This window comes from Engystomops pustulosus, chromosome 4, assembly GCF_040894005.1.
Source record: "Engystomops pustulosus chromosome 4, aEngPut4.maternal, whole genome shotgun sequence".
NCBI classification, from domain to species: Eukaryota; Metazoa; Chordata; class Amphibia; order Anura; family Leptodactylidae; genus Engystomops; species Engystomops pustulosus.
In genome coordinates this window covers 216,105,846-216,119,240 of record NC_092414.1, presented here as the reverse complement: position 1 = coordinate 216,119,240, position 13,395 = coordinate 216,105,846, and the positions used below count along the sequence as shown (strand labels likewise).

At 43.5% G+C, this 13,395-nt stretch overlaps 1 protein-coding gene across 1 annotated transcript; it reads right to left on the bottom strand.

Moving 5' to 3' along the window:
* Positions 1–252: 252 nt before the first annotated feature.
* LOC140125794 (1-phosphatidylinositol phosphodiesterase-like) lies at positions 253–12,310 on the bottom strand. The gene is made up of 3 exons (XM_072144662.1): positions 12,265–12,310; positions 2,183–2,220; positions 253–1,153 (listed from the first exon to the last, which is right to left on the bottom strand). Exons 2-3 carry the CDS (start codon positions 2,216–2,218, stop codon positions 293–295), a joined length of 897 nt encoding a protein of 298 aa, XP_072000763.1. The 5' UTR covers positions 2,219–2,220; positions 12,265–12,310; the 3' UTR covers positions 253–292.
* Positions 12,311–13,395: the final 1,085 nt, after the last annotated feature.

The following is a 13,395-nucleotide window of genomic DNA, read 5'->3' as shown; positions in this document are numbered from 1 at the left end:
AATTTATATTGAGTTGGAGAATGGATAATCAGGTGACCGTAAGCCGTAATGTGTTTAAACTAGAAGAATCTTTGGACTCAAAAGGTAAGAAATTGGTAAACAGGTCCCCAAATTAGTGTCATGTTAGATATGTAGAATACGAACCACCATGGCCAATTGGCCTCCACCCAAGATGCTCAAAAATATCACATTATAGGATGAACGCCCAGTCTAGTAGACCCACCACTGCCGGGTTAGAGTTGATCCTTTATTAAGCCATACTTTGGAAAAACTTGATCCGTCTCTGTATATGTCAAACCCAATTATCCAAAATAATTTCTTTCACAAGTTCTGCCCCGGGAAAGTCCATTATTACTACACCAACTGATCTCCTCCGGCTTCCCACTGACGTGTTATGTTGAAGATAGTTGAGAACCCTTGGATTGATCTTTCGAGCCAGAGACTCCGGTGTGTAGAGAAGCCAGTGGGTTCCTGAGCAGTATGTCAGGTAAGCTCTGGAGGGATCTCCATTTTGAGCCACATTGAGATGCCTCTCCACCTCGGCCCATTTCACAGAGTCATCACTGACTTGATAAGCATCAGAAATACTCATGGGGCCAGGGTATGGAGGACCGAAATCTGGGCCTTCACCCTTTGAGGAAAAGTCTTGTAGGATCACCACTTTACCTCTGGCTTCTCCTAGAGTTGGTAAACTGTTTGATCGGAGGAACCAGTGCCTTCCTATCAGGTTGAGAACCTCGGTCACACTCTGGTAGAAGGTTCTGGTGTTCTGATATGGTTCATACTCCTCCTTAACTCTCATCAGAATTATTTCGCTTGGGTGTTCAGTTAGAAATGTCACTGTATCGGTGAGAACCTGGATGAAATCGGTACGCTGATAAGAAACGCCATGGAAGATGGGCAACCGGTCCTGGTAATGACGACACCTAATATCCAAGAATCTTACTCCAGCGTTGTATTGATCTATCAGCCTCCAACTTTGGCATTCAGCAAGAGAACCTCCGAAAAAAGCCATCGTGTCGTGAGTTCCTGGTATCGCTAAGGTCGAGAGTGGTAGGGAGTCAGGAAGGTAGGACATCCAGTCCGGCCAGGTCACCGATGGCACTTCTGTACGGTCAAATGCAGGTGTCTGGTCTCCCAACACCCCAGTAACCTGAAGACAATGTAATAATCCAAACATTGGCTACATTAAGAAACAATAAGAGGAGCGCTCTTCTTCATTATAGTAAGATTTTTATTCTCAGGGGCAGTATAATTGTATTCCTGTACATAGGGGGCAGTATTATAGTAGTTATATTCTTGTATATAGGGGCAGTATTATAGTAGTTATATTCCTGTACATAGGGGGCAGTATTATAGTAGTTATATTCCTGTACATAGGGGGCAGTATTATAGTAGTTATATTCTTGTATATAGGGGCAGTATTATAGTAGTTATATTCCTGTACATAGGGGGCAGTATTATAGTAGTTATATTCCTGTACATAGGGGGCAGTATTATAGTAGTTATATTCTTGTACATAGGGGGCAGTATTATAGTAGTTATATTCCTGTACATAGGGGGCAGTATTATAGTAGTTATATTCCTGTACATAGGGGGCAGTATTATAGTAGTTATATTCCTGTACATAGGGGGCGGTATTATAGTAGTTATATTCTTGTATATAGGGGGCGGTATTATAGTAGTTATATTCTTGTACATAGGGGGCGGTATTATAGTAGTTATATTCCTGTACATAGGGGGCGGTATTATAGTAGTTATATTCCTGTACATAGGGGGCGGTATTATAGTAGTTATATTCCTGTACATAGGGGGCGGTATTATAGTAGTTATATTCCTGTACATAGGGGGCAGTATTATAGTAGTTATATTCCTGTACATAGGGGGCAGTATTATAGTAGTTATATTCTTGTACATAGGGGGCAGTATTATAGTAGTTATATTCCTGTACATAGGGGGCAGTATTATAGTAGTTATATTCCTGTACATAGGAGGCAGTATTATAGTAGTTATATTCCTGTACATAGGGGGCAGTATTATAGTAGTTATATTCCTATACATAAGGGGCAGTATTATAGTAGTTATATTCTTGTACATAGGGGGTAGTATTATAGTAGGTATATTCATGTACATAGGGGGGCAGTATTTTAGTAGGTATATATTTGCAAATAGGGAAACTCACCAGGACATAGAGCATCAACATCACAGTTCGATACATGACTGCAAAAAAGAATCAGAAATCATGAAAGAATTAGAAAGAAAGTACACTTTTTTACTGGATCTGGGTTATTTGTATATTTACAGGTCACGGTGTAGTAGTGTATGTAGTGGATCTGGGCTGTGTGTGTATACAGGTCACGGTGTAGTAGTGTATGTACTGGATCTGGGCTGTGTGTATATACAGGTCACGGTGTAGTAGTGTATGTACTGGATCTGGGCTGTGTGTGTATATACAGGTCACGGTGTAGTAGTGTATGTAGTGGATCTGGACTGTGTGTATATACAGGTCACGGTGTAGTAGTGTATGTAGTGGGTCTGGGCTGTGTGTATATACAGGTCACGGTGTAGTAGTGTATGTACTGGATCTGGGCTGTGTGTATATACAGGTCACGGTATAGTAGTGTATGTACTGGATCTGGGCTGTGTGTATATATACAGGTCACGGTGTAGTAGTGTATGTACTGGATCTGGGCTGTGTGTATATACAGGTCACGGTGTAGTAGTGTATGTACTGGATCTGGGCTGTGTGTATATACAGGTCACTGTGTAGTAGTGTATGTACTGGATCTGCGCTGTGTGTATATATACAGATCACGGTGTACTAGTGTATGTAGTGGATCTGGGCTGTGTGTGTATATACAGGTCACGGTGTATTAGTGTATGTACTGGATCTGGGCTGTGTGTGTATACAGGTCACGGTGTAGTAGTGTATGTACTGGATCTGGGCTGTGTGTATATACAGGTCACGGTGTAGTAGTGTATGTACTGGATCTGGGCTGTGTGTATATACAGGTCACGGTGTAGTAGTGTATGTACTGGATCTGGGCTGTGTGTGTATATACAGGTCACGGTGTAGTAGTGTATGTACTGGATCTGGGCTGTGTGTATATACAGGTCACGGTGTAGTAGTGTATGTACTGGATCTGGGCTGTGTGTATACAGGTCACGGTGTAGTAGTGTATGTACTGGATCTGGGCTGTGTGTATATACAGGTCACGGTGTATTAGTGTATGTAGTGGATCTGGGCTGTGTGTGTATATACAGGTCACGGTGTAGTAGTGTATGTAGTGGATCTGGGCTGTGTGTGTATATACAGGTCACGGTGTAGTAGTGTATGTACTGGATCTGGGCTGTGTGTATATAGAGGTCACGGTGTAGTAGTGTATGTAATGGATCTGGGCTGTGTGTGTATATACAGGTCACAGTGTAGTAGTGTATATACTGGATCTGGGCTGTGTGTGTGTGTATATACAGGTCACGGTGTAGTAGTGTATGTATTGGATCTGGGCTGTGTGTGTATATACAGGTCACGGTGTAATAGTGTATGTACTGGATCTGGGCTGTGTGTATATACAGGTCACGGTGTAGTAGTGTATGCACTGGATCTGGGCTGTGTGTATATACAGGTCACGGTGTAGTAGTGTATGTAGTGGATCTGGGCTGTGTGTGTATATACAGGTCACGGTGTAGTAGTGTATGTACTGGATCTGGGCTGTGTGTATATACAGATCACGGTGTAGTAGTGTATGTACTGGATCTGGGCTGTGTGTGTATATACAGGTCACGGTGTAGTAGTGTATATACTGGATCTGGGCTGTGTGTGTATATACAGGTCACGCTGTAGTAGTGTATGTACTGGATCCGCGCTGTGTGTATATACAGATCACGGTGTAGTAGTGTATGTAGTGGATCTGTGCTGTGTATATACAGGTCACGGTGTAGTAGTGTATATACTGGATCTGGGCTGTGTGTGTATATACAGGTCACGGTGTAGTAGTGTATGTAGTGGATCTGGGCTGTGTGTGTATATACAGGTCACGGTGTAGTAGTGTATGTAGTGGATCTGGGCTGTGTGTATATATACAGGTCACGGTGTAGTAGTGTATGTAGTGGATCTGGACTGTGTGTGTATACAGCTCACGATGTAGTAGTGTATGTAGTGGATCTGGGCTGTGTGTGTATATACAGGTCACGGTGTAGTAGTGCATGTAGTGGATCTGGGCTGCATACCTCCCAACATTTGTGAAAAGGAAAGAGGGATAAAATGGCGATCCCCCTAAGCCACACCCCTAATGACTCCCTGGCCACGCTCCAAATTTTAGCCATATTAAAATAATAAAAATCATCTCAATAAAATAAAAAATTATCCTCATTGGGATTTGAACCCAGAACCTGCAGTGTCCATGTACAATAATAACACAGCGCCTCAACCAACTGAGCTATAATCTCTGTGATTAACAAGGTAGAGAATTTTGGTAACTAAGAACTATGACTATATACTGCCTTGGTATATAGGGAGGGATCTTCTCAGATTATTGTAATTATTGAGACTATTATTATTATTATTATTATTATTATTATTATTATTATTATTATTGAGATGATTATTATTATTTTTACCATTATTAATATTCATCTCAATAATAATAAAAATAATAAAATTTATAATAATAATAATAATAATAATAGTCTCAATAATTACAATAATAATCTCTGAGAAGATCCCTCTCTATATATCAGTGCATTAGTCTGTGTCACAGTGTAAATGGCAGATAACACTTCTTAGTTACCAGAAATCCTCAGCTCTGTATCACTGGGCTTATAGCTCAGTTAGTTAAGCTCCTGTCTATGGTGCAGAGGGTTCCAGGTTCGAATCTCAGCCTGGCCAAAACTTTATTTAATTTAATTATATAAAGAGCTTGTGTCTGGGGAAGCCCTGGAGACCATATATGGACAGATGCTGATCAGACCTGATGACGTGGTCCCTGCTCTCTCTGCCAAGCTGACACTTCTCTGAAAAGGGTTCCCTGCCCGATGTCTGCTCTGGGGAACCCTAGGAGATGCAGTGACCATATATGGACAGATACTGATCTGAGCTGATGACGTGGTCTCTGCTCTCCGGCTAAGCCCGACACTTCTCTGAAAAGGATTCCCTCCCGATGTCTGTAGAAGCCATTCTGTACTATGAGTTAAGACTTTCAAAGTATTTACTATGCGGACACAGCGGGACCTGGGGGGAGAATCCGTGACAATCTAATAGCTGCCTGTGACGCGGGGCAGAGGTACGAAAAACGGGAAAGTCCCGTCAAAATAGGGACGGTTGGGAGCTATGGGGCTGTGTGTATATACAGGTCACGGTGTAGTAGTATATGTAGTGGATCTGGGCTGTGTGTGTATATACAGGTCACGGTGTAGTAGTGTATGTACTGGATCTGGGCTGTGTATATATACAGGTCACGGTGTAGTAGTGTATGTAGTGGATCTGGGCTGTGTGTGTGTATATACAGGTCCCGGTGTAGTAGTGTATGTACTGGATCTGGGCTGTGTGTATATACAGGTCACGGTGTAGTAGTGTATGTACTGGATCTGGGCTGTGTGTATATACAGGTCACGGTGTAGTAGTGTATGTAGTGGATCTGGGCTGTGTGTATATATACAGGTCACGGTGTAGTAGTGTATGTAGTGGATCTGGGCTGTGTATATACAGGTCACGGTGTAGTAGTGTATGTACTGGATCTGGGCTGTGTGTATATACAGGTCACGGTGTAGTAGTGTATGTACTGGATCTGGGCTGTGTGTGTATATACAGGTCACGGTGTAGTAGTGTATGTAGTGGATCTGGGCTGTGTGTGTATATACAGGTCACGGTGTAGTAGTGTATGTACTGGATCTGGGCTGTGTGTGTATATACAGGTCACGGTGTAGTAGTGTATGTACTGGATCTGAGCTGTGTGTGTATATACAGGTCACGGTGTAGTAGTGTATGTACTGGATCTGGGCTGTGTGTGTATATACAGGTCACGGTGTAGTAGTGTATGTACTGGATCTGGGCTGTGTGTGTATATACAGGTCACGGTGTAGTAGTGTATGTAGTGGATCTGGGCTGTGTGTATATACAGGTCACGGTGTAGTAGTGTATGTAGTGGATCTGGGCTGTGTGTGTATATACAGGTCACGGTGTAGTAGTGTATGTAGTGGATCTGGGCTGTGTATATACAGGTCACGGTGTAGTAGTGTATGTACTGGATCTGGGCTGTGTGTATATACAGGTCACGGTGTAGTAGTGTATGTAGTGGATCTGGGCTGTGTGTGTATATACAGGTCACGGTGTAGTAGTGTATGTAGTGGATCTGGGCTGTGTATATACAGGTTACGGTGTAGTAGTGTATGTACTGGATCTGGGCTGTGTGTGTATATACAGGTCACGGTGTAGTAGTGTATGTACTGGATCTGAGCTGTGTGTGTATATACAGGTCACGGTGTAGTAGTGTATGTACTGGATCTGGGCTGTGTATATACAGGTCACGGTGTAGTAGTGTATGTACTGGATCTGGGCTGTGTGTGTATATACAGGTCACGGTGTAGTAGTGTATGTACTGGATCTGGGCTGTGTGTGTATATACAGGTCACGGTGTAGTAGTGTATGTACTGGATCTGGGCTGTGTGTATATATACAGGTCACGGTGTAGTAGTGTATGTAGTGGATCTGGGCTGTGTGTATATACAGGTCACGGTGTAGTAGTGTATGTAGTGGATCTGGGCTGTGTGTGTATATACAGGTCACGGTGTAGTAGTGTATGTACTGGATCTGGGCTGTGTGTATATACAGGTCACGGTGTAGTAGTGTATGTAGTGGATCTGGGCTGTGTGTGTATATACAGGTCACGGTGTAGTAGTGTATGTAGTGGATCTGGGCTGTGTATATACAGGTTACGGTGTAGTAGTGTATGTACTGGATCTGGGCTGTGTGTGTATATACAGGTCACGGTGTAGTAGTGTATGTACTGGATCTGAGCTGTGTGTGTATATACAGGTCACGGTGTAGTAGTGTATGTACTGGATCTGGGCTGTGTATATACAGGTCACGGTGTAGTAGTGTATGTACTGGATCTGAGCTGTGTGTGTATATACAGGTCACGGTGTAGTAGTGTATGTACTGGATCTGGGCTGTGTATATACAGGTCACGGTGTAGTAGTGTATGTACTGGATCTGGGCTGTGTGTGTATATACAGGTCACGGTGTAGTAGTGTATGTACTGGATCTGGGCTGTGTGTGTATATACAGGTCACGGTGTAGTAGTGTATGTACTGGATCTGGGCTGTGTGTATATATACAGGTCACGGTGTAGTAGTGTATGTAGTGGATCTGGGCTGTGTGTATATACAGGTCACGGTGTAGTAGTGTATGTAGTGGATCTGGGCTGTGTGTGTATATACAGGTCACGGTGTAGTAGTGTATGTAGTGGATCTGGGCTGTGTGTATATACAGGTCACGGTGTAGTAGTGTATGTACTGGATCTGGGCTGTGTGTGTATATACAGGTCACGGTGTAGTAGTGTATGTAGTGGATCTGGGCTGTGTGTGTATATACAGGTCACGGTGTAGTAGTGTATGTACTGGATCTGGGCTGTGTGTGTATATACAGGTCACGGTGTATGTAATAGGAGGCTGGTAGTTCTATAAATTGTTATGCAATATAACGATTAATATCACTACCTTCCTTGTACTGTTTACTATATTTTATATCTTCTGTTTCTAGTCTCTGTATTGTACACTATAATTTACCACACTCAGGGTTAATACCAATAATATTTATTAACACACTAGAAGTATACAATGTCAATCACAATACCCACAAAACCCACAGAATCCAACCCACCACAATGCATATAAACACACACACACTATATAATAATCCTCACACCTAACTATCCCTATTATTACAGAGAACGAAGGGGGACAGGGAGATTGACAGGAAAGCAGGGGTATAGAGGTAGGTTAATAGATAGGTTAATAGATGGAAGCGGGGAAGCAGGGGTACAGAGATACAGGTACTCAGCCCAATCCGGGAAGGTGCTATAGTGTCTTCTCTATGGTGATCCTCTTAGCTCGTGGTGATGGCAGATTCCTTCTCCTTTCCTAGTTGGTCTGTAGGGAAGATTTTTCTCCCTCCTTTCCTAGCTGGTCTCCATGGAAGATTTCTTTCCCCTCTCCTCCACACTCATGCCCTTATAAGTCTGCCCCTTGTCCCTTCCCCCCAGAATGGTGAACAACAGATGTTTACCTTCATATCTTGTATATCCATTTGGTCACCCATTCAGCCACCCTCAGGTGGGAAATGACAAAAGACCCTAGATTCCCATCCAGACATATAGTCTCCGAATAACTGACCCTGGGTAGTTAAACAACTTTAGAGACAAAAGGGCCTGGATTCCCATCCAGATATAGAGATATAAATTGTCTCCGAATAACTGACCCTGAGGAGATTGAATGACTTTCCCATAATAAAGGGGGTTGACATCCTGTTGCCAAAGGCCCTCAGTACATCCTGAGTAAGACAGCAGGTGTGCTCTTTCCCAGGGGATAGGAATATGACAGAGGGATATTTTATATATCTATATATATTACAAATATCTATATACACTTCCTTTACAGTGTAGTAGTGTATGTACTGGATCTGGGCTGTGTATATACAGGTCACGGTGTAGTAGTGTATGTAGTGGATCTGGGCTGTGTGTATATACAGGTCACGGTGTAGTAGTGTATGTAGTGGATCTGGGCTGTGTATATACAGGTCACGGTGTAGTAGTGTATGTACTGGATCTGGGCTGTGTGTGTATATACAGGTCACGGTGTAGTAGTGTATGTACTGGATCTGGGCTGTGTGTATATACAAGTCACGGTGTAGTAGTGTATGTACTGGATCTGGGCTGTGTGTATATACAGGTCACGGTGTAGTAGTGTATGTACTGGATCTGGGCTGTGTGTATATACAGGTCACGGTGTAGTAGTGTATGTACTGGATCTGGGCTGTGTGTGTATATACAGATCACGGTGTAGTAGTGTATGTACTGGATCTGGGCTGTGTGTGTATATACAGGTCACGGTGTAGTAGTGTATGTACTGGATCTGGGCTGTGTGTATATACAGGTCACGGTGTAGTAGTGTATGTAGTGGATCTGGGCTGTGTGTATATATACAGGTCACGGTGTAGTAGTGTATGTAGTGGATCTGGGCTGTGTGTATATATACAGGTCACGGTGTAGTAGTGGATCTGGGCTGTGTGTATATACAGGTCACGGTGTAGTAGTGTATGTAGTGGACCTGGGCTGTGTGTATATACAGGTCACGGTGTAGTAGTGTATGTACTGGATCTGGGCTGTGTGTATATACAGGTCACGGTGTAGTAGTGTATGTAGTGGACCTGGGCTGTGTGTATATACAGGTCACGGTGTAGTAGTGTATGTACTGGATCTGGGCTGTGTGTATACAGGTCACGGTGTAGTAGTGTATGTACTGGATCTGGGCTGTGTGTATATACAGGTCACGGTGTAGTAGTGTATGTACTGGATCTGGGCTGTGTGTATATACAGGTCACGGTGTAGTAGTGTATGTAGTGGATCTGGGCTGTGTGTATATATACAGGTCACGGTGTAGTAGTGTATGTAGTGGATCTGGGCTGTGTGTATATATACAGGTCACGGTGTAGTAGTGTATGTACTGGATCTGGGCTGTGTGTATATATACAGGTCACGGTGTAGTAGTGTATGTACTGGATCTGGGCTGTGTGTATATACAGGTCACGGTGTAGTAGTGTATGTAGTGGATCTGGGCTGTGTGTGTATACAGGTCACGGTGTAGTAGTGTATGTAGTGGATCTGGGCTGTGTGTATATATACAGGTCACGGTGTAGTAGTGTATGTAGTGGATCTGGGCTGTGTGTATATATACAGGTCACGGTGTAGTAGTGTATGTAGTGGATCTGGGCTGTGTGTGTATATACAGGTCACGGTGTAGTAGTGTATGTACTGGATCTGGGCTGTGTGTATATATACAGGTCACGGTGTAGTAGTGTATGTACTGGATCTGGGCTGTGTGTATATACAGGTCACGGTGTAGTAGTGTATGTAGTGGATCTGGGCTGTGTGTATATATACAGGTCACGGTGTAGTAGTGTATGTACTGGATCTGGGCTGTGTGTATATATACAGGTCACGGTGTAGTAGTGTATGTAGTGGATCTGGGCTGTGTGTGTATATACAGGTCACGGTGTAGTAGTGTATGTAGTGGATCTGGGCTGTGTATATACAGGTCACGGTGTAGTAGTGTATGTACTGGATCTGGGCTGTGTGTGTATATACAGGTCACGGTGTAGTAGTGTATGTACTGGATCTGGGCTGTGTGTATATACAAGTCACGGTGTAGTAGTGTATGTACTGGATCTGGGCTGTGTGTATATACAGGTCACGGTGTAGTAGTGTATGTACTGGATCTGGGCTGTGTGTATATACAGGTCACGGTGTAGTAGTGTATGTACTGGATCTGGGCTGTGTGTGTATATACAGATCACGATGTAGTAGTGTATGTACTGGATCTGGGCTGTGTGTGTATATACAGGTCACGGTGTAGTAGTGTATGTACTGGATCTGGGCTGTGTGTATATACAGGTCACGGTGTAGTAGTGTATGTAGTGGATCTGGGCTGTGTGTATATATACAGGTCACGGTGTAGTAGTGTATGTAGTGGATCTGGGCTGTGTGTATATATACAGGTCACGGTGTAGTAGTGGATCTGGGCTGTGTGTATATACAGGTCACGGTGTAGTAGTGTATGTAGTGGACCTGGGCTGTGTGTATATACAGGTCACGGTGTAGTAGTGTATGTACTGGATCTGGGCTTTGTGTATATACAGGTCACGGTGTAGTAGTGTATGTAGTGGACCTGGGCTGTGTGTATATACAGGTCACGGTGTAGTAGTGTATGTACTGGATCTGGGCTGTGTGTATACAGGTCACGGTGTAGTAGTGTATGTAGTGGATCTGGGCTGTGTGTATATATACAGGTCACGGTGTAGTAGTGTATGTAGTGGATCTGGGCTGTGTGTATATATACAGGTCACGGTGTAGTAGTGTATGTACTGGATCTGGGCTGTGTGTATATATACAGGTCACGGTGTAGTAGTGTATGTACTGGATCTGGGCTGTGTGTATATACAGGTCACGGTGTAGTAGTGTATGTAGTGGATCTGGGCTGTGTGTGTATACAGGTCACGGTGTAGTAGTGTATGTAGTGGATCTGGGCTGTGTGTATATATACAGGTCACGGTGTAGTAGTGTATGTACTGGATCTGGGCTGTGTGTATATATACAGGTCACGGTGTAGTAGTGTATGTAGTGGATCTGGGCTGTGTGTGTATATACAGGTCACGGTGTAGTAGTGTATGTACTGGATCTGGGCTGTGTGTATATATACAGGTCACGGTGTAGTAGTGTATGTACTGGATCTGGGCTGTGTGTATATACAGGTCACGGTGTAGTAGTGTATGTAGTGGATCTGGGCTGTGTGTATATATACAGGTCACGGTGTAGTAGTGTATGTACTGGATCTGGGCTGTGTGTATATATACAGGTCACGGTGTAGTAGTGTATGTAGTGGATCTGGGCTGTGTGTGTATATACAGGTCACGGTGTAGTAGTGTATGTAGTGGATCTGGGCTGTGTGTGTATATACAGGTCACGGTGTAGTAGTGTATGTACTGGATCTGGGCTGTGTGTATATATACAGGTCACGGTGTAGTAGTGTATGTAGTGGATCTGGGCTGTGTGTGTATATACAGGTCACGGTGTAGTAGTGTATGTAGTGGATCTGGGCTGTGTGTGTATATACAGGTCACGGTGTAGTAGTATATGTACTGGATCTGGGCTGTGTGTATATACAGGTTACGGTGTAGTAGTGTATGTAGTGGATCTGGGCTGTGTGTGTATATACAGGTCACGGTGTAGTAGTGCATGTACTGGATCTGGGCTGTGTGTATATATACAGGTCACGGTGTAGTAGTGTATGTACTGATCTGGGCTGTGTGTATATACAGGTCACGGTGTAGTAGTGTATGTACTGGATCTGGGCTGTGTGTATATACAGGTCACGGTGTAGTAGTGTATGTACTGGATCTGGGCTGTGTGTATATACAGGTCATGATGTAGTAGTGGATCTGTGCTACATGCAGGTTACAATGCAGTTAGGGTTAGTGATCTGGCACTGTACCTGCTGCCTGGTTCCTCCTCTGTTGTGGTCACTCGTCTGCTTTGTAGGTAAACCAGCTGCTATCAGCAATATGTTGCTTGGGAGGGATCAGGGAATTTAGACGTGAAGGGAGGGGGGGGGGGCTAGTTGAAATGTGACGGACAGGTGTGCAGTGAGATACTAGGGAATTCTAGAATAATTTATTTATGGGTCTAGATGCAGAGAACTAGATGTGTCATAAATCTGGTCATATTGAAATTTTGTGAATAGTGTCCATACGTATACAAACTGCTCTGAAACCTAAATAACGAAACAGCTTTTACTAATGTTCCCCTTAAAGGGATTGCTTACTGATGGCCTAGATTTACTCATTTTAATGTTGGAGTGGACCCTGACCTCACATTGGGCTGTTCTGACTTTCTCTTCCTCTTTTTGTGGTGGTTATTGGTGTTCTCCCTTTTACTAACCATAAAGTTAACAAGTTTCCTATAGCAGAATCTGGAAGACATGGAACCTCTTGTCGTTTCTGAAGTTGGAGAGCTGTCACTCCCTTCAAGAGTCTCAAGTTTGAAGACTCTACTGCCTTTCCAGAGAATTCCTCCAAATTTGGATAATTTAATACACTTTTAATTATGTTGTTTGATATTAGTGAGAACTACGCATGGGCGGGATATGACAGAGGCGGGGCTTCGCATGAGGAAGTGGATAGGAGGAGCAACCACAGAAGGGAAGTCAAGTAATGGTAGAGCAGGAAGTTGTGAAGACCAATATGCAAGGTCCTCACTGATGACCTCATGTTACACAGCAGCTCGCAGAGGCATCTGATGATGTCATCCGGTGATTTTAATGTTTTTCCTTAGTTTTTGGAATGTTTTGTTCTTTACGTCACTAAGTCTATGTGTAAGTGCCTTGTTGTAGACCTAAAGGTTCCTTTAAATGTTAGAATGCGGAACGTAGAAACTTAGAACGTAGAAACTAATAAACATTAACTTATTTTTGTCTTCTCAAAGAAGCACAAGAAATGGAAAAACCGATACGTGTCCTGTGGACGAAGGTAAAATTAGAAGCCTAATCAGATGCTGCACACCTGGCAGGAGTCCCATAGAGAGAGACATCAGACTAATTATACTAGAAGTGGATCCACATCAGGTG